Source organism: Lithobates pipiens, unplaced genomic scaffold, assembly GCF_037356315.1.
Source record: "Lithobates pipiens isolate NorthernLeopardFrog02 unplaced genomic scaffold, aLitPip1_a1.2 Scaffold_37, whole genome shotgun sequence".
NCBI lineage: Eukaryota > Metazoa > Chordata > Amphibia > Anura > Ranidae > Lithobates > Lithobates pipiens.
Window position 1 is genome coordinate 6,668,736 of NW_027507825.1, and position 27,275 is coordinate 6,696,010.

The 27,275-nt window shown below is 47.0% G+C and overlaps 1 protein-coding gene across 2 annotated transcripts in view; it reads right to left on the bottom strand.

The window, feature by feature from the left end:
• The window catches only part of CLMN (calmin), a 183,606-nt gene that overhangs the window by 122,470 nt on the left and 33,861 nt on the right, over positions 1 to 27,275 (bottom strand). The window contains exon 1 of one of the 2 annotated variants that reach the window (XM_077466713.1): positions 5,783 to 6,111. The exons of the other annotated variant lie outside the window; for it this stretch is intronic. Coding sequence (XP_077322839.1) covers positions 5,783 to 5,807 — 25 coding nt within the window. The 5' untranslated portion in view covers positions 5,808 to 6,111. Of the gene's footprint in view, positions 1 to 5,782; positions 6,112 to 27,275 lie in introns of those variants that run through there. 2 annotated transcript variants of the gene reach the window in all.

Sequence of the window (27,275 nt, forward strand, 5' to 3'; positions counted from 1 at the left end):
CACAACTGTCTACAAAAATTCCAAATTCAACATATTTTTGGAAGCCATACGTCCACAAAGCTGAAATACTGCTGGAGGTCCTACCGATGGATTGCTACGCTATATGACTGATCATTTGTGGACACCTGACCATTACACCTACATGAGCTTGTTGGACAACCCATTTCAAAACCACAGCCATTATTATGAAGTTGCCCCCTCCCCCCATGGCCAATAAAATGGTTTTGCCCCCTCCTCCCACGGCCATTAATATGGTGTTGTCCCCTCCTCCCACGGCCATTAATATGGTGTTGTCCCCTCCTCCCATGGCCATTAATATAGTGTTGTCCCCTCCTCCCATGGTCATTAATATGGTGTTGTCCCCTCCTCCCATGGTCATTAATATGGTGTTGTCCCCTCCTCCCATGGCCATTAATATGGTGTTGTCCCGTCCTCCCACGGCCATTAATATGGTGTTGTCCCCTCCTCCCATGGTCATTAATATGGTGTTGTCCCCTCCTCCCATGGCCATTAATATAGTGTTGTCCCCTCCTCCCATGGCCATTAATATGGTGTTGTCCCCTCCTCCCATGGCCATTAATATGGTGTTGTCCCGTCCTCCCATGGCCATTAATATAGTGTTGTCCCCTCCTCCCATGGCCATTAATATGGTGTTGTCCCGTCCTCCCATGGCCATTAATATGGTGTTGTCCCCTCCTCCCATGGCCATTAATATGGTGTTATCCCCTCCTCCCATGGCCATTAATATGGTGTTGTCCCGTCCTCCCATGGCCATTAATATGGTGTTGTCCCCTCCTTCCATGGCCATTAATATGGTGTTGTCCCCTCCTCCCACGGCCATTAATATGGTGTTGTCCCCGTCCTCCCACGGCCATTAATATGGTGTTGTCCCCTCCTCCCATGGCCATTAATATGGTGTTGTCCCCTCCTCCCATGGCCATTAATATGGTGTTGTCCCCTCCTCCCATGGTCATTAATACGGTGTTGTCCCCTCCTCCCATGGCCATTAATATAGTGTTGTCCCCTCCTCCCATGGTCATTAATATGGTGTTGTCCCCTCCTCCCATGGTCATTAATATGGTGTTGTCCCCTCCTCCCATGGCCATTAATATGGTGTTGTCCCCTCCTCCCACGGCCATTAATATGGTGTTGTCCCCTCCTTCCATGGCCATTAATATGGTGTTGTCCCCTCCTCCCACGGCCATTAATATGGTGTTGTCCCCTCCTCCCACGGCCATTAATATGGTGTTGTCCCGTCCTCCCATGGCCATTAATATGGTGTTGCCCCCTCCTCCCATGGCCATTAATATGGTGTTGCCCCATTTTTCAGCTATAACATCCTAGACTCCTCTGGAACAACTTTCCACAAGATTGGAAAGTGTCTGAGGGAATTTGTGCCCATTTGTGAGGTGATGTTGGATGAGAAGACCTTCCAACTCATGCCAAAGATGTTCAGTAGGGTTGAGCTCTGGGCTCTGTGCAGGACGCTCCAGTTCCTCCACACCAAACTGGTCAAACCATGTCTTTATGAAGCTGGCTCCATTCTTCTGGAAAGGCTTCCCTCAAAATTTTGGAGGGTGTCTGTGGGTATTTGTGCCCAATCAGCCAAAAGATCATTTGTAAGGGCTGGTACTGATGTTCGATGAGAAGACCTGGCTCACAATCGGAGTTCCAATTTATCCTAAAGGTGTTCAGTAGGGTTGAGCTCAAGGCTCAAGTTCCTCCACACCAAACTAGTCAAACTGGGAATGTTTCCCACAACTTGTGCCCATTAGTGAGGGCAGGTACCGATGTTGGATGAGAAGACCTGGCTTATGTGCCACACGTTGGGCACCAAAAAAGGCTTGGTTCACATAACAGTTTCATCCCAATGGTGTTCAGTAGGATTGAGGTCAGGGCTCTGTGCAGGACACTCAAGTTCCTCCTGGTTATCCCTGTTTTTATAGAGATGGCTTTGTACACAGGGGCACAGTCATACTGGAACAGAATAGGTTGTTCCCAAAACCGTTACCATAAAGTTGGAAGAGCACAATTGTGTACAATGTCTTTGACAGGAACCTAAAGCCCACTGCCATCTAGGACCACATACAGGAACAGGAACCCTGCACCCACCACCATCCAGGACCACAGACAGGAAACCAATGACCACCATATTTCAGAACTACTACCATTCACAAGACTTTCCTAACAAAGCTCCATCATCCAGGATAAGAAACTGGAAGGCAAAGCCCACTACCAGCCAGGATCCTCAACCAGAACCTTAGGCTTACCACCACCCTGGACCACCAACAACAAAAACCCAGCACCAACTATCACCCAGACTGCAACCCAGCAACTACCACCATTCAGAACAACATCAGGAAGCCAGCATTCACCACCATCCAGGACCACAGACCACCCATTAGGGGCAGGTACCAATGTTAGATGAGAAGACCTGGTTATTGTTCCACCCTTTGGGCACCAAAAAGACCTGGCTTACAATTGCATTTCCAATTCATCCCAATGGTGTTCTGTAAGGTTGAGGTCAGGGCTCTGTACAGGACACTCGAGTAGGTAGGAGGTCCACAGCTGCTAAAAACAATGATGTGGAAGCAAGGAGAAGGCGAGAACGGTCTGCGGCAGAGAGGATACATTGATAATACCACTGTCAGTATGATCTAAAACAGTGGGCATCATTCCTTCCACTGACACCAACGATAAGGCACCATTCTTCCCACTGACACCAATGATGGGGCACCATTCTTCCCACTGACACCAATGATGGGGCACCATTCTTCCCACTGACACCAATGATGGGCCACTATTCCTCCCACTGATACCAATGATGGGGCACTATTCCTCCCACTGATAATAATGATGGGGCACTATTCCTCCCACTGTCACCAATGATGAGGCACCATTCTTCCCACTGACACCAATGATGGGCCACTATTCCTCCCACTGACACCAATGATGGGGCACCATTCTTCCCACTGACACCAATGATGGGGCACTATTCCTCCCACTGTCACCAATGATGAGGCACCATTCTTCCCACTGACACCAATGATGGGCCACTATTCCTCCCACTGACACCAACGATAAGGCACCATTCTTCCCACTGACACCAATGATGGGGCACCATTCTTCCCACTGACACCAATGATGGGGCACCATTCTTCCCACTGACACCAATGATGGGCCACTATTCCTCCCACTGATACCAATGATGGGGCACTATTCCTCCCACTGATAATAATGATGGGGCACTATTCCTCCCACTGTCACCAATGATGAGGCACCATTCTTCCCACTGACACCAATGATGGGCCACTATTCCTCCCACTGACACCAATGATGGGGCACCATTCTTCCCACTGACACCAATGATGGGGCACTATTCCTCCCACTGTCACCAATGATGAGGCACCATTCTTCCCACTGACACCAATGATGGGCCACTATTCCTCCCACTGACACCAACGATAAGGCACCATTCTTCCCACTGACACCAATGATGGGGCACCATTCTTCCCACTGACACCAACGATAAGGCACCATTCTTCCCACTGACACCAATGATGGGGCACTATTCCTCCCACTGTCACCAATGATGAGGCACTATTCCTCCCACTGACACCAATGATGGGACACTATTCCTCCTACTGACACCAATGATGGGCCACTATTCCTCCCACTGACACCAATGATGGGGCACCATTCCTCCTACTGACACTAATGAAGGGGCACTATTCCTCCCACTGACACCAATGATGGGGTACCATTCCTCCCACTGACACTAATGAAGGGGCACTATTCCTCCCACTGATACCAATGATGGGGCACCATCTTCCCACTGACACCAATGATGGGCCACTATTCCTCCCACTGACACCAATGATGGGGCATCATTCCTCCCACTGACACTAATGAAGGGGCACTATTCCTCCCACTGACACCAATGATGGGGTACCATTCCTCCCACTGACACTAATGAAGGGGCACTATTCCTCCCACTGATACCAATGATGGGGCACCATCTTCCCACTGACACCAATGATGGGGCACTATTCCTCCCACTGACACCAATGATGGGGCACCATTCCTCCCACTGATACCAATAATGGGGCACTATTCTTCCCACTGACTCTAAAGATGGGGCACCATTTCTGAGGGGGAGAGAAAGAGGGGGAAAGAGAGAGGGGGAGGGGAGATAGAGAAGAGAGAGAGATGGGAGGAGAGAGAGAAGAGAGTGAGAGGGGGAGAAGGGAGAGAGAGAGAGGGAGGAGAAAGAGAGGGGTGAGGAGAGGAGGGGAGTGAGACAGAGAGAGGGGGGGAGGAGAGAGAGAGTGGTGAGGAGAGGGGGGAGAGAGAGGAGGGGAGAGAGAGAGAGAGAGAGGAGGGGGGAAGAGAGGGGGGGAAGAGAGGGGGAGAGGAGAGGGAGAGAGAGGGGGGTGAGGAGAGGGGGAGAGGAGAGGGAGAGAGAGGGGGGTGAGGAGAGGGGGAGAGGAGAGAGAGAGAGAGGGAGAGAGGAGAGGAGGGGGAGAGAGGAGATGGAGAGAGGAAAGAGAGAGGGGGACAGGGAGAGGAAAGAGGGGGGAGAGAGATGGGGGAGAGGAGAGAGAGGAGAGGAGGGGGAAGAGAGGTGGGAGAGAAGAGAGAGAGGGGGGAGAGAGAGAGAGGGGGGAGATAAGAGAGAGAGGGGGGGAGAGGAGAGAGGGGGCGAGGAGAGAGAGAGGGGGAGAGGAGAGAGAGGGGGAGAGGAGAGAGAGAGGGGAGAGGAGGGAGAGAGAGAGAGAGAGAGAGAGAGAGAGAGAGAGAGAGGGGAGAGGAGAGAGAGGGGGAGAGGAGAGAGAGAGAGACAGAGAGAGAGGGGGAGAGGAGAGAGAGGGGAGAGGAGAGAGGGGGAGAGGAGAGAGAGGAGAGAGGGGGAGAGGAGAGAGGGGGAGAGGAGAGAGAGAGAGAGAGAGAGAGAGAGAGAGGGGAGAGGAGAGAGAGGGGAGAGGAGGGAGGGGGAGAGGAGAGACCATATTTGTAGAACACTGATCTGTGTGTTGCTCTTTCTTCTCTCACAGAATAGCTGAAATAGTTAATAATAATTGTTTATCTTTAAAAATCGCTGCTAAATGTTTTATTAAAATAAAAAAGCTCACAAAATGCTATCAGTAGTGTTTAGCAGCGTTTCTGCTGGAAAAATGCTCCGAGAAACTCCACAAAAACGTTTTATTTCTCTGCTCCTAGACGCTGAACATAACATAAAGTAGTGTGAATGGACACCTAGGATCCTAGGAGAACACTGCTTAGCTGCTAGGAGCTTTAAAAAAAAAAAAAAAAACGCTAATGTGCATGGAGCCTAAAAAAGCTTCTCACCTGCAAGACCCTCCCCCCTCCCCCCCATCCACACACATACAATGTATCTCTGTACAGCCGGATTAGTGCACTTGCAACAAAAAACAATTGAGAACCGTCTGTCTTTTTTTTATTTTTTATTTTCTTGCACTGACATCCAAATTTAATTTCCAGGACAAGCTTTCGGGGTGTCCCCCTCCCCTCCCCCTTCCTAAGATCCAAGTAGGACTCTTAGAACAAGGTGAAGGGGGGGGGAGGGGGGAACACCCCGAAAACTTGTCCTGGAAATTTGGATGTTAGTGCAAAAAAAATGAAACCATTACAGACGGCACTCAATTGTTTTTGTTGCACACTTGTAGCATTGCTGTGATTGGTCGGCATAGTCTTCCATAGCAGTTTATTTCTTGCTTTTCATTGGCAGGGAAGACAGAGGAGAGTGTAAAGGATTTCCTACCCCATCGCGCTCTGATGGTGTCCATGGCCTCGCGGCGAGCCTCTGGCGCTCAGTAATGTGTGTGGAATGAAGGTGTGCTGGGCTGGCTGTGTACCTGAAGTGCCGTACATTCATACCGGATGACGGTGACCCAGCCCTGTGCTCCTGTAATCCTCCCCACCCAGAACACACAATAGGCGCTCGGCTCCTCGTACCCAATGGGTTGCCCCTGAGCAATCTAATGCCAGCCTTCGCCAGTTTTTAATAATTAGAGGGCAGATCGCAGGAAGAGGCAGCGATCGTTTCCCTGGACGCGGCAATAAACTGGAGCAGCTCCCAGGATCCTCTGTGCTAAAAACAGCACAATGGCGGCCGGCACAGAAAAGTCATTGTTATGTAACGGGGTAATTAGTGCTGTGGGGACAGCCCTGGCATCGGCTGCTAGTAACCCTCGCAGTGCCAGGCAACGTCACCCAGGGTGTCAGACAGGTTTGGCCTGGGAGAGGAGAGCTAAATTTAGAGGAATGCGAAGTGCATGTGATCACCATCGATCGCTGAGATTGAAGGAAGAATCCCAGCCAAAAATAACTAGAAAACAATGAAGAGCCACTTCAGGGCCGGCCTATTCTTCACCCTCCGGGTTTACAAGGGAAAGTCAGGGGTTATTTTTTTCACTAGAAAATGACTTGGAACCCCCAAAGATTTTTTTTTTTTTCAGACACCCTAGAGCAGGGGAGGGCAACCGCGGCCCTCCACCCAGGGGCGTGGCTAGGTGACAAAAAAAATCAGGGGCTTTAGCCCAAAGTCTGAGCCCCGCACGGGGGGTTGGTAGTACCTACCTGACACACACTGACCTACTTGACATACATTAACCTACCGGACATACACTGACCTACCTGACATACACTGACCAACCTGCTGACATACACTGACCTACCTGACATACACTGACCTACCTGACATACACTGACCTACCTGACATACATTAACCTACCTGACATACACTGACCAACCTGCTGACATACACTGACCTACCTGACATACACTGACCTACCTGACATACACTGACCTACCTGACATACATTAACCTACCTGACATACACTGACCAACCTGCTGACATACACTGACCTACCTGACATACACTGACCTACCTGACATACATTTACCTACCTGACATACACTGACCTACCTGACATACATTTACCTACCTGACATACACTGACCTACCTGACATACATTTACCTGCCTGACATACACTGACCAACCTGACATACATTAACCTACCTGACATACACTGACCTACCTGACATACACTGACCTACCTGACATACACTGACCTACCTGACATACACTGACCTACCTGACATACATTAACCTACCTGACATACACTGACCAACCTGCTGACATACACTGACCTACCTGACATACACTGACCTACCTGACATACACTGACCTACCTGACATACATTTACCTACCTGACATACACTGACCTACCTGACATACATTTACCTACCTGACATACACTGACCTACCTGACATACATTTACCTGCCTGACATACACTGACCAACCTGACATACATTAACCTACCTGACATACACTGACCTACCTGACATACACTGACCTACCTGACATACACTGACCAACCTGCTGACATACACTGACCTACCTGCTGACATACACTGACCTACCTGACATACACTGACCAACCTGCTGACATACACTGACCTACCTGCTGACATACACTGACCTACCTGACATACACTGACCAACCTGACATACATTAACCTACCTGACATACACTGACCTACCTGACATACACTGACCAACCTGACATACACTGACCTACCTGACATACACTGACCTACCTGACATACACTGACATACCTGACCTACCTGACATACACTGACCAACCTGACCTACTTGACACACACTGACCTACCTGACCTACACTGACCTGACCCACACTGACCTACCTGACATACACTGACCAACCTGACCTACTTGACACACACTGACCTACCTGACCTACACTGACCTACTTGACACAAACTGACCTACACTGACCTGACACACACTGACCTACCTGACCTACACTGACCTACACTGACCTGACACATGCTGACCTACCTGACCTACACTGACCTACTTGACACAAACTGACCTACACTGACCTGACACACACTGACCTACCTGACCTACACTGACCTACACTGACCTGACACACACTGACCTACCTGACCTACACTGACCTACACTGACCTGACACATGCTGACCTAACTGGCATACACTGACCTACCTGATACACACTGACCTGACACACTGACCTACACTGACCTACACGGACCTGACACACACTGACCTACCTGACCTACACTGACCAACCTAACATACACTGACCTACATGAAACACACTGACCTACCTGACACACACCGACCTACCTGATATACACTGATCTACCTGATATACACTGACCTACCTGACCAGACTTCGGGTGTCCTCCTGCAGCTCAGCGGCGTGCCCATCACACAGCCAGAGCCATGATGAGGAGAGGGAGAGTAGAGCCGTTCGCCCGCCCGAGTGCCGAGTGGGGCCGGGACCTTGTGACAGTGGCACGGAGACCGCATTGTAAATCCTCCCTTCTGGAGCCCGCAGCGCCAATGATAGAAGTCACACGTCCCGCGGTCCCGGCATTGGACCAGTGGGACGTCCATCATAGGCGCTGCGGGCTCCAGAAGGCAGGACCTGCTATTGCACTCGGCAGCACTCGGTGCTGCTTGGTATCCCTGCTTGGCAGCGCTCGGGGCTAATAATAGAACCGTGCCCACGCAAGACCCAGGGCTTTTTGAGGACCCACTCGGGACTTCAGCCACTGTCAGCTATGCCCCCCCCTGCCGACACCACTGCCTCCAGCTGTTTTGAAACTACAAGTCCCATGAGACATGGCAAGACCCTAACAATCCCAGGCATGACACGAGAGGCAGTGGCATGATGGGATTTGTAGTTTCACCACAGCTGGAGGGCCGAGGTTAGCTACCCCTGCCCTAGAGAATAAAATGGCGGTCATTGCAATACTTTATGTCACACCGTATTTGTGCAGCGGTCTTACAAACGCAAGTTACGTCCCAGGTCACCTCATACACTCTTGAGTTTACCCCAGCCCAATTTCTTCTACACTACACATCCCTATCACATCATTCATATCATAAGTCGTTGGCAATGCATATGATTAATGCAGCAAAACAATGCGTCCCCTTATATTGGAATTCCAATTGCGCACATTCACTCAAGGACTGGTTTCTCAGACTTAATAAAGTGGCTGAAATGGAAAGACTCATCCACATTGCACGGGATACCCCCACAAAATACAGCACTAAATGGGCCTGCTGGTCTCACTTTCAGTCGACACTAGAATACAGGGATATAATGGCTTCACCCTCGTAGCAGAGAAATTAACAAAAGCCCACTATTAGATATTCCACCCGGAACTCCAATATAACCTCCCTCCCTGCCCTCCCCCCTTATAACTTGCAGGACCTGCCATACAGAAGATCATCCCTACCCCTGACACTCCGGTCCACTATTGGACCCTAGAGGATTGGGGGAAGCCAGAGACGTCCCCCCCCCAACATCCTCCCTTGACCCCGTCTTCGTCCCTTTATACCCCCCCGCCCATTTAGTACCTGGTCCCCAATACACTCCCCCGTCACCCCTATCTAGGCACTTTCCTTAATCGACACCCTTCATATGCAGGACACATACCTAGTTCAACTCTTCCTATTTACAAGGCCCAAGAATGAGGAGCAAATGTCCATTACATGATTGGAAAAACATCAGACCTTCTTCCCACTCGCGGGGTCCCATATAGTCAAAAGTATTTTAAGCCCCCTGGATTAAGCCCCCAAGACCCAGTCACAACACACCTTCCTATCATTATGCCCCTCCCGCTCTAATGTCTCATACCCCCTTCGCACTCTCTGCCTATATACCAGGCATCCTACTCTGAACAGCAGGGAAGGTCACGACTCCTGTCTCCCATTCTCATTTGTTACTGTATGTCTTAGTACCATAAGTTTTGTAATAAGATGAAAATGCTTTGGGCTTTGTATCCGCTTTCTGTGTGTGTTCATTCCTACTTTTCAAGACTTCTGTAAGTTCTTTTTTCATTTTTCTCAATAAAAAACTTTTTGAAAAAAAAAAACAAACGCAAGTTTTTTGTGAAAAAATACACTATTTTTGAATAAAAAAACAAGAAAACAGTAACGTTAGCAATTTTTGCAAAAGATAATGTTATGCCGAGTAAATTGATACCCAACACGTCACGCTTCAAAATTGCGCCCGCTCGTAAGAAAGGCAACAAACTTTTAAACTTAAAAATCTCTATAGGCGACATTTAAAAATGTCTATAGGTTACAAGTTACAGACGAGGTCTTTTGCTAGAATTATTGCTCTCGCTCTAACAATCGCGGCGATAGCTCACATGTGTGGTTTGAACACCGTTTACGTATGCGGGCGCGACTGACGTATGTGTTCGCTTCTGCGCGAGAGCTCGTCAGGACGTGGCGCTTTAAATTTATTTTATTTTTTTTTCTAATTTATTTTACTCTTTATTTTTTCATTTTACACTGTCTCTTTAAAAAAAAAAATGTTGGATCACTTTTATTCCTATTACAAGAAATGTAAACATCCCTTGTAATAGAAAAAAAGCATGACAGGACCTCTAAAATATGAGATGTGGGGTCAAAAAGACCTCACATCTCATATTTACACAAAAATGCAAAAAAAAAAAAAAAAAAGACTTTTTTTTTTTTCACAAAAATAAAAAATAAAAAAAGACTTTCCCTTCAATAAAAAATAAAAAAAAAATAAAAATAAAAAAGACTTCCGCTTTAAGACCATCACTTCCCTCATCCAATGGTATGGAGGGCCATCATTCGCTTAACTCGACTTCATGCCTCTGAGGGGAAAGGATGGTCTCCGCCACTACCGACGGCTCCGGTAAGCGGTGGAGATGACCGGGACGCGACGGGAGGGGGGTGGGCACCTCTCCCAACGCCATTTAAAGCCAGCAGCGGCTCCCGTCTCCATGACACCGCAGGGCAGAAGTGACGTCTAAACATCACTTCTGCCCATAGCTCTAAAAACTGAAATTTTTTTTCTTTTTTTTTTTTTTATGAAAATTTTATTTTTTATTTATTTTTTATTGCATTTTAGTGTAAATATGAGATCTGAGGTCTTTTTTGACCCTAAATCTCACATTAAAGAAGTCCTGTCATGCTTTTTTTTCTATTACAAGGGATGATTGCTTGTAATAGGAATAAAAGCAATTTTTTTTTTTTTTTTTTTAAAGGACAGCATCAAAATAAAAAAAGAAAAGTAAAATAAATAATACATTTTTTTTTTTTTTAAAGCACCCTGTCTCGACGAGCTTGCATGCAGAAGCGAACGCATATGAAAATGGTGTTCATACCACACATGTGAGGTATCGCCGCAATCGGTAGAGTGAGAGCAATAATTCTAGCCTTAGACCTCCACTGTAACTCAAAAGTGATAACCTGTAGAAATTTTAAACATCACCTATGGAGATTTTTAAGGGTAAAAATTTGTCGCTATTCCACAAGCGGGTGCAATTTTGAAGCGTGACATGTTGGGTATCAATTTACTCGGCGTAACATTATCTTTCAAAATATATATAAAAAAAAATTGGGCTAACTTTACTGTTTATTTTTTTTAATTAAAAAAAAAAATTTTTTCCAAAAAAAGTGCGCTTGTAAGGCCGCTGCGCAAAAAACAGTGTGACAGAAAGTATTGCAATGACTGCCATTTTATTCTCTAGTGTGTTAAAAAAAAATGATATATATGTGTATATATAAAATTTTGGGGGTTCTTAGTAATTTTCTATCAAAAAAAAAAAACATGTAAACATCCCTTATAATAATTAGGTTTCAAAATAGGGTGGGTGTGGGGCGCAGAGCATTGGGTCCAAAGCCCACCCAGGTGTGTTGCAACAACAAATTGATATTGGCTGCTGCAAAACTGATCCTCCTCCCGTAACCCATAACCCAATTGGCTGAAAGGACAGACTATCCTATTGGACGCCTAGGAGGAGGGGAGGAGACCCACGGTGAAAGCGAGGAGGAGGAGAAGAGCCTCTGGCCGATGTCTGGATGCTGATCCCCACCGCTTCTCAGATGCCCGCAGATTCCCGATCCCCGCCGCTTCTCAGATGCCCACCGAATCCCGATCCCCGCCACTCCACAGATGCCTACCGATTCCCAATCCCCGCCACTCCACAGATGCCTACCGATTCCCAATCCCTGCCACTCCACAGATGCCTACCGATTCCCAATCCCCGCCACTCCTCAGGTGCCCTGCCGATTCCCAATCCCTGCCACTCCACAGATGCCTACCGATTCCCAATCCCTGCCACTCCTCAGGTGCCCTGCCGATTCCCAATCCCTGCCACTCCACAGATGCCTACCGATTCCCAATCCCTGCCACTCCTCAGGTGCCCTGCCGATTCCCAATCCCTGCCACTCCACAGATGCCTACCGATTCCCAATCCCTGCCACTCCTCAGGTGCCCTGCCGATTCCCAATCCCTGCCACTCCACAGATGCCTACCGATTCCCAATCCCTGCCACTCCTCAGGTGCCCTGCCGATTCCCAATCCCTGCCACTCCACAGATGCCTACCGATTCCCAATCCCTGCCACTCCTCAGATGCCTACCGATTCCCAATCCCCGCCACTCCACAGATGCCTACCGATTCCCAATCCCTGCCACTCCACAGATGCCTACCGATTCCCAATCCCTGCCACTCCTCAGGTGCCCTGCCGATTCCCAATCCCTGCCACTCCACAGATGCCTACCGATTCCCAATCCCTGCCACTCCTCAGATGCCTACCGATTCCCAATCCCCGCCACTCCACAGATGCCTACCGATTCCCAATCCCTGCCACTCCACAGATGCCTACCGATTCCCAATCCCCGCCACTCCACAGATGCCTACCGATTCCCAATCCCTGCCACTCCTCAGGTGCCCTGCCGATTCCCAATCCCTGCCACTCCTCAGATGCCTACCGATTCCCAATCCCCGCCACTCCACAGATGCCTACCGATTCCCAATCCCTGCCACTCCTCAGATGCCTACCGATTCCCAATCCCTGCCACTCCTCAGGTGCCCTGCCGATTCCCAATCCCTGCCACTCCTCAGGTGCCTACCGATTCCCAATCCCTGCCACTCCTCAGGTGCCTACCGATTCCCAATCCCTGCCACTCCTCAGATGCCTACCGATTCCCAATCCCTGCCACTCCTCAGGTGCCTACCGATTCCCAATCCCTGCCACTCCTCAGGTGCCTACCGATTCCCAATCCCTGCCACTCCTCAGGTGCCCTGCCGATTCCCAATCCCTGCCACTCCTCAGGTGCCTACCGATTCCCAATCCCTGCCACTCCTCAGGTGCCCTGCCGATTCCCAATCCCTGCCACTCCTCAGGTGCCTACCGATTCCCAATCCCTGCCACTCCTCAGGTGCCTACCGATTCCCAATCCCTGCCACTCCTCAGGTGCCCTGCCGATTCCCAATCCCTGCCACTCCTCAGGTGCCCTGCCGATTCCCAATCCCTGCCACTCCACAGATGCCTACCGATTCCCAATCCCTGCCACTCCACAGATGCCTACCGATTCCCAATCCCTGCCACTCCTCAGGTGCCTACCGATTCCCAATCCCTGCCACTCCTCAGGTGCCTACCGATTCCCAATCCCTGCCACTCCTCAGGTGCCCTGCCGATTCCCAATCCCTGCCACTCCTCAGGTGCCTACCGATTCCCAATCCCTGCCACTCCTCAGGTGCCCTGCCGATTCCCAATCCCTGCCACTCCTCAGGTGCCTACCGATTCCCAATCCCTGCCACTCCTCAGGTGCCTACCGATTCCCAATCCCTGCCACTCCTCAGGTGCCCTGCCGATTCCCAATCCCTGCCACTCCTCAGGTGCCTACCGATTCCCAATCCCTGCCACTCCTCAGGTGCCTACCGATTCCCAATCCCTGCCACTCCTCAGGTGCCTACCGATTCCCAATCCCTGCCACTCCTCAGGTGCCCTGCCGATTCCCAATCCCTGCCACTCCTCAGGTGCCTACCGATTCCCAATCCCTGCCACTCCTCAGGTGCCTACCGATTCCCAATCCCTGCCACTCCTCAGGTGCCCTGCCGATTCCCAATCCCTGCCACTCCTCAGGTGCCTACCGATTCCCAATCCCTGCCACTCCTCAGGTGCCTACCGATTCCCAATCCCTGCCACTCCTCAGATGCCTACCGATTCCCAATCCCTGCCACTCCTCAGGTGCCCTGCCGATTCTTGATCCCCGCCGCTTGGGGGTAGGATTGGGTTGGGGGAAAATGTCCACTAGAGCTGCAACTAACAATTAATTTGTCTGTCGACTAATCTATCGATTATTTTTTCGATTAGTCAACGATTATCCGATTATTTTTTTTATTTTTATTTTTTAATGAATCTAGTGTTTTTTTTTTTGATTAGCTAATTAATTCTTTGGATAACCTTGAGAGTATTGTATTGCAGAGTATTGCATTGCATTGCAGAGTATTGCATTGCATTGCATTGCAGAGTATTGTATTGTATTGACGGGCAGAGTATTGTATTGGCGGGCAGAGTATTGAAACGTGAAGCAGAACACAGACAGGAAGTGGCTGCGAAGAGGCCTGCAGGAGATCAGCATCGGTGAGAGGTGACAAAGGATGAAGGTGAAAACAAGGATTTATTGAAGCGATCGGCACTAAGTAAATACTCTCCATAAGTGACAGGTGTGCCGCATGCTCAGCTTCCCCAGAGAAAACACCTGCCTGGGAACTACAGGGACTGTTTACCAGACACGGGACTTCCACCTTTCTGATGAAACAATCGTTCGGGTGTAAATCTGTCACAGAGGACAAATATTACACATCCCTCTATGTACTGCCCCCCCCCCCCCCCATGTGGTCATTGTGTTTTATTATATTATTAGAGCTACAAGTCTATCCGGCTCCTCTGGTGGCTCCGACCCAACTATACTTCCCGGTCGGCTCACACAGTCCTTGGTCTGTGTTTACCCGCCACTCCCACAATCCTCTTCTCTAGGTTACATCAACTACCAGCAACAGGTGACTTACCTAAATGTGTACACAGAACCCGGGAGAGCTCCCCGCCCCGTACTGAGGATGTTTACCGAGGCCGGGCCGTGCTTGCTGAAAGAGAATGATACATCCAACATACACTATATTACCAAAAGTATTGGGACGCCTGCCTTTACACGCATCTTTTTGGATCATTAATGACATCTCAGTCTTAGTCCCTAGAGTTCGCAGTCTCCGCTTTACTTTATCCCAAAGGTATTCTATCGGGTTGAGGTCAGAACTCTGTGCAGGCCAGTCAAGTTCCTCCACCCCAAACTCGCTCATCCATGTCTTTATGGACCTTGCTTTGTGCACTGGTGCGCAGTCATGTTGGAACAGGAAGGGGCCGTCACCAAACTGTTCCCACAAAGTTGGGAGCATGAAATCATACAAAATGTCTTGTTATTCCCTTCACTGGAACTAAAGGGCAAATTTCAACCCCCAAAAAACAACCCCACACTACCAAATGATTTGGACCAGTGTACAAAGCAAGGTCCATAAAGACATGGATGAGCGAGTTTGGGGTCGAAGAACTTGACTGGCCTCAACCCGATAGAACACCTTTGGGATGAATTATAACAGAGACTGTGAGCCAGGCCTTCTCGTCCAACATCAGTGCCTGACCTCACAAATGCTCTTCTGGAAGAATGATCAAACATTCCCATAGACACATCTCCTAAACCTTGTGGACGGCCTTCCCAGAGTTGAAGCTGTTATAGTTGCAAAGGGCGGGCACACTCAATAATGAACCCTACGGAGAAAGGCTGGATTCACACCTATGCATTTTTAGTGCTTTTTGCATTTTGCACATTTGTACTACAGAACGTGTTCCATAGGAAACCATGATAAATGGACTGTAGTGAAAATCTGCAAAATGCAAAAAGCACTAAAAATGCATAGGTGTGAATCCAGCCCAAGACTGGGATGCCATTGAAGTTCATGTGTGTGTATAAAGGCAGGTGTCCCAATACTTTTGACAATATAGTGTAGATTCCTACCCAGATCTACCCTGCGGCCACATTATTAGGTCCATGGATCTAGATATATTCCCCTCTATCTATAGAACGGTGTGAATGCTCTGCAACGTGGACTAACCAAAGAGCTATGTATTTTTAGTGCTTTTTGCATTTTTGCAGATTTGCACTACAGTCCATTTAACATTGTTTCCTATGGAACACGTTCTGTAGTGCAAATCTGCACAAAAAAGCCATAGGTGTGAATCCAGCCTAAGGGCAGACTTTGCTTTTCATCCCTGATCAAACCAATTAACCACTTCAGCTCCGGACCAATAAACACCTTAAGGACCAGAGGTCTTTTTGCAATTTCGCACTGCGCTGCTTTAACTGGTAATTGCGCGGTCATGCAATATTGCACCCAAACGAAATTTGCGTCCTTTTCTTCCCACAAATAGAGCTTTCTTTTGATGGTATTTGATTGCCTCTGCGATTTTTTTTTTTTTGCGATATAAATGGAAAAAGAGCGAAAATTTTGAAAAAAAAAGATATTTTCTTCTTTTTGTTATAAGAAAAATTGAATAAACTAAATTTTAGTCATACATTGAGGGCAAAATTTATTCAGCCACATGTCTTTAGTAAAAAAAATGTCAATAAGCGTATATTTTTTGGTTTGCGCAAAAGTTATAGCGTCTACAAACTAGAGTACATTTTCTGGAATTTACACAGCTTTTAATTTATGACTGCCGATCTCATTTCTTGAGGTGCTAAAATGGCAGGTCAGTACAAATCCCCCCCAAATGACCCCATTTTGGAAAGTAGACACCCCAAGGAAATTGCTGATGGGTATGTTGAGCCCATTGAATATTTATTTTTTTTGTCCTAAGGGATTGAATAATGACAAAAAAAAAAAAAACTAAATGATATATTGCTCACACATGCCATGGTTATATGTGAAATGACACCCCAAAATACATTCTGCTGCTTCTCCCGAGTATGGGGATACCACATGTGTGGGACTTTTTGGGAGTCTAGTCGCGCACGGCACCCCGAAAACCAATCACCACCTTCAGGATTTCTAAGGGTACAAATTTTTGATTTAACTCCTCACTACCTATCACAGTTTCGAAGGCCATAAAATGCCAAAATAGCACAAAACCCCCCCAAATGACCCCATTTTGGAAAGTAGACACCCCAAGCTATTTACTGAGAGGCATGTTGAGTCCATGGAATATTTTATATTTTGCCAAAAGTTGCGGGAATATTACAAACTTTTTTTTTTTGCACAAAGTTGTCACTAAATGATATATTGCTCACACATGCTATGGGCAGAAGTCAAATTACACCCCAAAATAAATTCTGCTGCTTCTCCCGAGTACGGGGATACCACATGTGGGGGACTTTTTGGGAGCCTAGTTAACTAGCTACCTAGCGACACTAGCGACACTGATGCAGCGTTCAGAAAAATTATCGCTTAGTGACACTGGCAAAAGGGGGTGAAAGGGTTAACTAGCGGAAATCAGGGGGTTAAAACCATTATTGGGTAGTATATCGGGGTACCTAGCGCTATAAAAACCTGGCGGTGAACCTAAAAAAATAACTAGCTACCTAGCGACTGTAGCGACACTAATGCAGCGATCAGAAAAACGATCGCTTAGTGACACTGGCAAAAGGGGGTGAAAGGGTTAACTAGCGGCAATCAGGGGGTTAAAAACATTATTGGGTAGTATATCGGGGTACCTAGCGATATAAAAACCTGGCGGTGAACCTAAAAAAATAACTAGCTACCTAGCGACACATGCAGCGATCAGAAAAATGATCGCTTAGTGACACTGGCAAAAGGGGGTGAAAGGGTTAACTAGCGGCAATCAGGGGGTTAAAAACATTATTGGGTAGTATATCGGGGTACCTAGCGCTATAAAAACCTGGCGGTGAACCTAAAAAAATAACTAGCTACCTAGCGACTGTAGCGACACTAATGCAGCGATCAGAAAAACGATCGCTTAGTGACACTGGCAAAAGGGGGTGAAAGGGTTAACTAGCGGCAATCAGGGGGTTAAAAACATTATTGGGTAGTATATCGGGGTACCTAGCGATATAAAAACCTGGCGGTGAACCTAAAAAAATAACTAGCTACCTAGCGACACTAGCGACACATGCAGCGATCAGAAAAATGATCGCTTAGTGACACTGGCAAAAGGGGGTGAAAGGGTTAACTCTAGGGGCAATCAGGGGGTTAAATCTTTATTGGGGGGTGATAGGGGGCTACCCTGGACCTAACACTAACTGTCCTGACAGTTTTTACTGTCACAACTGACACTGAATGCATTGATCAGTAAAGAAATGATCAATGCAATCAGTGACACTGTGACTGGGGGGGGAGGGGGGGCGGGGGGCGATCGGGGGGGGGGATCGGGGGGGGGTTTGTGTGCCTGTGTGTACCTACATGTCAGTGTAGTGTTCGTGCAGACTTACTTTTACTCTTCTCCTCGTAGTCCGGTCAAAAAGACCGCCCCGAGGAGAATGACATCACTTCCTCCTTCCTGTGTAAACAATACACAGGGGAGGAAGCTTCTCATTGGCCAGGAGCGATCCAGAGGGGGTGGCCGAAAACGAACGGCCATCCCCTCATCACGGAGCGCTCCTGGACCGAATCGGACCGCCGTAACCAGCGGGAGGGGGTCCGATGGGACCCCCCACCCGCTGGAAGGCAATCACGTAGATGTACGTGATTATGCCTGCCTGTGCCATTGTGCTGACGTACAATGGCAATACGGCGGTCCTCAAGTGGTTAATTGGTGATCAGTGAGAAGAATGTTCCTTACATTGGTGATCAGTGAGAAGAATGTTCCTTACATTGGTGATCAGTGGGAAGAATGTTCCTTACATTGGTGATCAGTGAGAAGAATGTTCCTTACATTGGTGATCAGTGGGAAGAATGTTCCTTACATTGGTGATCAGTGAGAAGAATGTTCCTTACATTGGTGATCAGTGAGAAGAATGTTCCTTACATTGGTGATCAGTGGGAAGAATGTTCCTTACATTGGTGATCAGTGAGAAGAATGTTCCTTACATTGGTGATCAGTGAGAAGAATGTTCCTTACATTGGTGATCAGTGAGAAGAATGTTCCTTACATTGGTGATCAGTGAGAAGAATGCTCCTTACATTGGTGATCAGTGGGAAGAATGTTCCTTACATTGGTGATCAGTGGGAAGAATGTTCCTTACATTGGTGATCAGTGAGAAGAATGTTCCTTACATTGGTGATCAGTGGGAAGAATGTTCCTTACATTGGTGATCAGTGGGAAGAATGTTCCTTACATTGGTGATCAGTGAGAAGAATGTTCCTTACATTGGTGATCAGTGAGAAGAATGTTCCTTACATTGGTGATCAGTGAGAAGAATGTTCCTTACATTGGTGATCAGTGAGAAGAATGTTCCTTACATTGGTGATCAGTGAGAAGAATGTTCCTTACATTGGTGATCAGTGAGAAGAATGTCCCTTACATTGGTGATCAGTGCGAAGAATGTTCCTTACATTGGTGATCAGTGGGAAGAATGTTCCTTACATTGGTGATCAGTGAGAAGAATGTTCCTTACATTGGTGATCAGTGAGAAGAATGTTCCTTACATTGGTGATCAGTGAGAAGAATGTTCCTTACATTGGTGATCAGTGAGAAGAATGTTCCTTACATTGGTGATCAGTGAGAAGAATGTTCCTTACATTGGTGGCCAATGGGAAGAATGTTCCTTACATTGGTGATCAGTGAGAAGAATGTTCCTTACATTGGTGATCAGTGAGAAGAATGTTCCTTACATTGGTGATCAGTGAGAAGAATGTTCCTTACATTGGTGATCAGTGGGAAGAATGTTCCTTACATTGGTGATTAGTGAGAAGAATGTTCCTTACATTGGTGATCAGTGAGAAGAATGTTCCTTACATTGGTGATCAGTTGGAAGAATGTTCCTTACATTGGTGATCAGTGGGAAGAATGTTCCTTACATTGGTGATCAGTGAGAAGAATGTTCCTTACATTGGTGATCAGTGAGAAGAATGTTCCTTACATTGGTGATTAGTGAGAAGAATGTTCCTTACATTGGTGATCGGTGGGAAGAATGTTCCTTACATTGGTGATCAGTGAGAAGAATGTTCCTTACATTGGTGATCAGTGAGAAGAATGTTCCTTACATTGGTGATTAGTGAGAAGAATGTTCCTTACATTGGTGATCGGTGAGAAGAATGTCCCTTACATTGGTGATCAGTGAGAAGAATGTTCCTTACATTGGTGATCAGTGGGAAGAATGTTCCTTACATTGGTGATCAGTGAGAAGAATGTTCCTTACATTGGTGATCAGTGAGAAGAATGTTCCTTACATTGGTGATCAGTGGGAAGAATGTTCCTTACATTGGTGATCAGTGAGAAGAATGTTCCTTACATTGGTGATCAGTGAGAAGAATGTTCCTTACATTGGTGATCAGTGGGAAGAATGTTCCTTACATTGGTGATCAGTGAGAAGAATGTTCCTTACATTGGTGATCAGTGGGAAGAATGTTCCTTACATTGGTGATCAGTGAGAAGAATGTTCCTTACATTGGTGATCAGTGAGAAGAATGTTCCTTACATTGGTGATCAGTGAGAAGAATGTTCCTTACATTGGTGATCAGTGAGAAGAATGTTCCTTACATTGGTGATCAGTGAGAAGAATGTTCCTTACATTGGTGATCAGTGAGAAGAATGTTCCTTACATTGGTGATCAGTGGGAAGAATGTTCCTTACATTGGTGATCAGTGAGAAGAATGTTCCTTACATTGGTGATCAGTGGGAAGAATGTTCCTTACATTGGTGATCAGTGAGAAGAATGTTCCTTACATTGGTGATCAGTGAGAAGAATGTTCCTTACATTGGTGATCAGTGAGAAGAATGTTCCTTACATTGGTGATCAGTGAGAAGAATGCTCCTTACATTGGGTGGTGGGAAGAATGTTCCTTACATTGGGTGGTGGGAAGAATGTTCCTTACATTGGTGATCAGTGAGAAGAATGTCCCTTACATTGGTGATCAGTGAGAAGAATGTCCCTTACATTGGTGATCAGTGGGAAGAATGTTCCTTACATTGGTGATCAGTGAGAAGAATGTTCCTTACATTGGTGATCAGTGGGAAGAATGTTCCTTACATTGGTGATCAGCGAGAAGAATGTTTCTTACATTGATGATCAGTGAGAAGAATGTTCCTTACATTGGTGATCAGTGAGAAGAATGTTTCTTACATTGGTGATCGGTGGGAAGAATGTTTCTTACATTGGTGATCAGTGAGAAGAATGTCCCTTACATTGGTGATCAGTGGGAAGAATGTTCCTTACATTGGTGATCAGTGAGAAGAATGTTTCTTACATTGGTGATCAGTGAGAAGAATGTCCCTTACATTGGTGATCAGTGGGAAGAATGTTCCTTACATTGGTGATCAGTGAGAAGAATGTTTCTTACATTGGTGATCAGTGGGAAGAATGTTCCTTACATTGGTGATCAGTGGGAAGAATGTCCCTTACATTGGTGATCAGTGAGAAGAATGTCCCTTACATTGGTGATCAGTGGGAAGAATGTTCCTTACATTGGTGATCAGTGAGAAGAATGTTCCTTACATTGGTGATCAGTGGGAAGAATGTTCCTTACATTGGTGATCAGTGGGAAGAATGTTCCTTACATTGGTGATCAGTGAGAAGAATGTTCCTTACATTGGTGATCAGTGGGAAGAATGTTCCTTACATTGGTGATCAGTGGGAAGAATGTCCCTTACATTGGTGATCAGTGGGAAGAATGTTCCTTACATTGGTGATCAGTGGGAAGAATGTTCCTTACATTGGTGATCAGTGAGAAGAATGTCCCTTACATTGGTGATCAGTGGGAAGAATGTTCCTTACATTGGTGATCAGTGAGAAGAATGTTCCTTACATTGGTGATCAGTGGGAAGAATGTTCCTTACATTGGTGATCAGTGAGAAGAATGTTCCTTACATTGGTGATCAGTGGGAAGAATGTTCCTTACATTGGTGATCAGTGAGAAGAATGTTTCTTACATTGGTGATCGGTGGGAAGAATGTTCCTTACATTGGTGATCAGTGAGAAGAATGTTCCTTACATTGGTGATCAGTGAGAAGAATGTTCCTTACATTGGTGATCAGTGAGAAGAATGTTCCTTACATTGGTGATCAGTGAGAAGAATGTTCCTTACATTGGTGATCAGTGGGAAGAATGTCCCTTACATTGGTGATCAGTGGGAAGAATGTTCCTTACATTGGTGATCAGTGGGAAGAATGTCCCTTACATTGGTGATCAGTGGGAAGAATGTTCCTTACATTGGTGATCAGTGAGAAGAATGTTTCTTACATTGGTGATCAGTGGGAAGAATGTTCCTTACATTGGTGATCAGTGGGAAGAATGTCCCTTACATTGGTGATCAGTGGGAAGAATGTCCCTTACATTGGTGATCAGTGGGAAGAATGTTCCTTACATTGGTGATCAGTGAGAAGAATGTTTCTTACATTGGTGATCAGTGGGAAGAATGTTCCTTACATTGGTGATCAGTGGGAAGAATGTTCCTTACATTGGTGATCAGCGAGAAGAATGTTTCTTACATTGGTGATCAGTGGGAAGAATGTTCCTTACATTGGTGATCAGTGAGAAGAATGTTTCTTACATTGGTGATCAGTGGGAAGAATGTTCCTTACATTGGTGATCAGTGAGAAGAATGTTCCTTACATTGGTGATCAGTGAGAAGAATGTTCCTTACATTGGTGATCAGTGAGAAGAATGTTCCTTACATTGGTGATCAGTGAGAAGAATGTTCCTTACATTGGTGATCAGTGAGAAGAATGTTCCTTACATTGGTGATCAGTGGGAAGAATGTTCCTTACATTGGTGATCAGTGAGAAGAATGTTTCTTACATTGGTGATCAGTGAATGAATGAATGAATGACTTATATAGCGCTACCTATACGAACTGAATCGCCTCTGGGCGCTTTTTCTTGCCACCGGTGTCCATCTGCAGCTATTTATGCGGTCCTTTAACCTGTAGAGTCCCGACACACTTACAACATTGACATACACATACACATATTATGGCCAATTCTTTTTTTTTTTTGGACAGGGTCTAATTAACCTACCAGCATGTCTTTGGAGTGTGGGAGGAAACCGGAGTACCCGGAGGAAACCCACGCAGGCACAGGGAGAACATGCAAACTCCAGGCAGATAGTGTTGTGGTCGGGATTTGAACCAGCAACCCTATTGCTGCTAGGTGAAAGTGCTAACCACTACACCACTGTGCTGCCCTCAGTGAGAAGAATGTTCCTTACATTGGTGATCAGTGGGAAGAATGTCCCTTACATTGGTGATCAGTGAGAAGAATGTCCCTTACATTGGTGATCAGAGGGAAGAATGTCCCTTACATTGGTGATCAGTGGGAAGAATGTTCCTTACATTGGTGATCAGTGGGAAGAATGTTCCTTACATTGGTGATCAGTGAGAAGAATGTTCCTTACATTGGTGATCGGTGAGAAGAATGTTTCTTACATTGGTGATCAGTGGGAAGAATGTTCCTTACATTGGTGATCAGTGGGTGGTGGGAAGAATGCCCCTTTTATTGGTGATCAGAATGCCACCTCTATAGACAGCTAAGAAGGTCACTGGATTCATACAGTGGGCTCTACCAACTGGCACTGACCCCAGAACTAAGCAGGCACAATCAGATGGAAGGACAATCACCCACAACTTGAGGAGCCCCTAGACACCTCTGGAGGAACCCTGGGTCTCCATGGAGTCCTAGTTGAGAATGTTTGCCTTAGAGACTGTAAAGTGTGAAAATCCCATGTGGTCAGCAGTTTTGAGATGCTACAACTCCCACGTCTACCGCCAACAATCCACATTCTAACGTTTGGTTAAACAATTGAACCTCTTGACCATGTCTGCATGCTGAGTTGCAACCACATGATTCACCGCTGGGCTAAGTGTGTTAACAAGCCGGTGTATCTAATAAAGAGTGTATATAATAGCAGGGAGGGTTGACGCTCTCTTGGGTCTTGTCAGGTGAAATAATTACAGCCGTGCTTTATTGTAGCTGACACCTTTTTCAGGTGCGGGAAGCAGCTCATGTTCTTTGCTGGTGGATACAATCATTTCCTAGAAAGACCTGAATGACTGAAAGAGCAAAGGCAACCTACCGTTAAAAGGACTCCATATTATTATTATAATAAAATGGTATATAAAGTTTCCCCTGCAAAAAAGCTACCTTTGGCTCAACCTATTCTAATAAAGTAACCCTGCAGACAAATGGCCCTATAAGTTTAAAATGACCTGAGTTTTTATTATTATTATACAGGATTTATATAGTGCCAACCGGTTATGTAGCGCTTTACAACTTGAGGGTAGACAGTACAAATACAATGCACTTTAATACAGGAGGAATCAGAGGGCCCTGCTCCTTAGAGCTTACAATCTAAGAGGGAAGGAGTTCTGTAGACCAGGGGTAGGCAACCTGGGGCCCTCCAGCTGTTGCAGAACTACAAGTCCCATCATGCCTCTGGGAGTAATTGTAACTACTAGCCTTGCAATGCCTCATGGGAAATGTAATTCCACAACAGCTGTAGGGCCCCAGGTTGCCTTTCCCTGCTGTAGACCAGTGGTTCTCAACCTCAGTCCTCAAGTACCCCCAATGGGCCATGTTTTGGGAACATCCCTTAGATAAAATAGCTCTTATCAATACCATGTCATTGATATTGATTTAACCACTTGAGATCCGTGCTATAGCCAAATGACGGCTACAGCATGGATCTCCTTTGCCAGGACTACGTCTATTGACGTAGTCCCGTGCACGAGTGGCCTGCGCGCCCCCTGAGGGGCGCGCGCGGCGCGCTCTGTGATCGGCGAGTCCATGAGACTCGCCTGATCACCGATCCGTGCAAGGGGTCGATCCCGACCCCTTATCACGTGATCAGCTGTCAGCCAATGACAGCTGATCATGTGATATAACGGAGCCGGTAATCGGCTATTATTCCTCCTCACGCTTACAGCGCGAGGAGAAAAAAAAAAGCCGATCACCAGCAGCCGTGATCGGGACATCAGTCCCGATCACGGCCAGCCCTGCTAGTGCCCACCTGCCCCCTGCCAGTGCCCACCTGCCCCCTGCAGTGCCAAATGTTTAAAAAGTAAGTGCCACCCAGCAGTGCCACCCACAGTGCCACCCAGCAGTGCCCACAATCTGCCTCAAAGGTGCTGCACCCCAGTGCCACTTATCCGTGCCCATCAGTGTCATCTACCAGTGCCCAGCAGTGCCTCCCATCAGTGCCCAGCAGTGCCACCTATCAGTGCCCATCAGTCCCATCTATCAGTGGTACCTATCAGTGCCCATCCGTGCCACCCATCCGTGCCCATCTTTGCCCATCAGTGCTGCTTTATCTGTGCCCATCGGTGCCGCCTTATCTGTGCCTATTAGTGCCGCCTTAACTATGCCCATCAGTGCCCACCAGTGCAGCCCATCAGTGCCCACCAGTGCAGCCCATCAGTGCCCACCAATGCAGCCCATCAGTGCCCACCAGTGCAGCCCATTAGTGCCCACCAGTGCAGCCCATCAGTGCCGCCTCATCAGCGCACTTCAATGAAGGAGAAAAATGACCCGTTTGCAAAATGTTATAACAAACTATTAAACATGATTTTTTTTTTTTTTGCATCTTTTTTTGTTTGTTTAGCAAAAAATAAAACTCCCAGCTGTAATTAAATACCACCAAAAGAAAGCTCTATTTGTGGGAAAAAAATGATAAAAATGTCATTTGGGTACAGTGTTGTATGACCGCGCAATTGTCATTCAAAGTGCATCAGCGCTGAAAGCTGAAAATTGGTCTGGGCAGGAGAGGGGTTTAAGTGCCCAGTAAGCAAGTGGTTAAAGAAGCTGTGCAAAGTAAAGGAAAACCTGAAAACATGGCCCATTGGGGGTAATTAAGGACTCAGGTTGAGAACCACTGCTGTAGATGACATACCTGTAAGTCACTTTTCTGTCCCCCCTGAAGCCTTACTGAAATTCTCATCCTGGTTAAGTTCTGGGTTATCGGATATGTCCTGGTGGCAACCATTGGATGCTCTTCCCCCGTATCCCAGGAGTGAGAGTTATAAAAGATGCACTGTACGCTCTCTCTTCCACTATCATAGCAGCAGCAGGACAACCTGGGCTCAGAGGAAGTGAGTTGAATGATGCTGACCATTAGACTGAGCCCATCTAGTGGCAGAAAAAAAAAATACTGCTGGGAAACTCCCTTGATTGAAGGTAAATTTCGCTGTAAAAAAGTTTGTTTTGTGTTTTTCTTCTTTTAAAGGTCTATTCTTTTTTTTATCTTGTAATTTGGCTGGAATGTAAAACTTTCCTATTTCTTTACATTGAATGGGTTTTGGATCTTTCTTGGGATTCTATTGTCCCACTGACGCAACAAAAAAGTGAATGAAAATCCCCCCAGCGAAGGCCAATCAGACAATCTAACCCAGTGTTTCCCCAACCAAGGTGCCACCTGGATTCCTCTGGGGTGCCATAAGCACAGGACCCAATTTGCTTTGGATCAGCATCATGAGTGGCCAGTGGTACAGCAGACTGTCTGGCCACCAGCACCATAACAACCAATTCTGCTCCAGTCTTTGCTATGGTGATGGTGGCCAGCTCGATTACACCATGGCTCTAACCTAGGGTAGATGGCACACAGTGCCCCCCCTCATCATTCAGGAGAAGACAGAAGTTTGCCACCTTCAGACTTCCCTCACCTCCCGCTCCCTTCTGAGCTCCTGAAGACAAACAGTAGGGCTCTGATATCCAGGGGCGGACTCTATTGGAAAGATTCTGATGTGATGAGGGGCTCTCATGTATATGTGATGGGGATAGTCAAGTATAGGGGGTCTCTAATGTATAGAAGCAACTCTGATGTGGTGAGGGTCTCTCATGTAAAGGCCGGCCTCTGATGTACAGGGGGGACTTTAACATGATGGGAGCCCCTGATATAAGGGCTTGACTCTGATGTGAAGGGGGCACTTTGATGTATATGTGGGAATCTCTGAACTCTGATGTGAAGGGGGGACCTCTGATGTGATGGGGGGTCATATGTGATGAGTGGAGGGTTCTTTAATGTGATGGGGGGCCTGTGATGTGATGGAGGACCTCTGGTGGGATGGGGGATCTCTAATGTGATGTTGGAACCTCTGATGGGATGGAGGACCTCTGTTGCGGCGAGAGAACCTCTAATGTGATGGGATGACCTCTGACTTGATGGGGGACCTCAAATGTGATGGGGAACCTATGACATGAGGTTCAAATTCTGATGTGATGTTTGAACCTTTGTTGTTATGAAGGACCTCTGA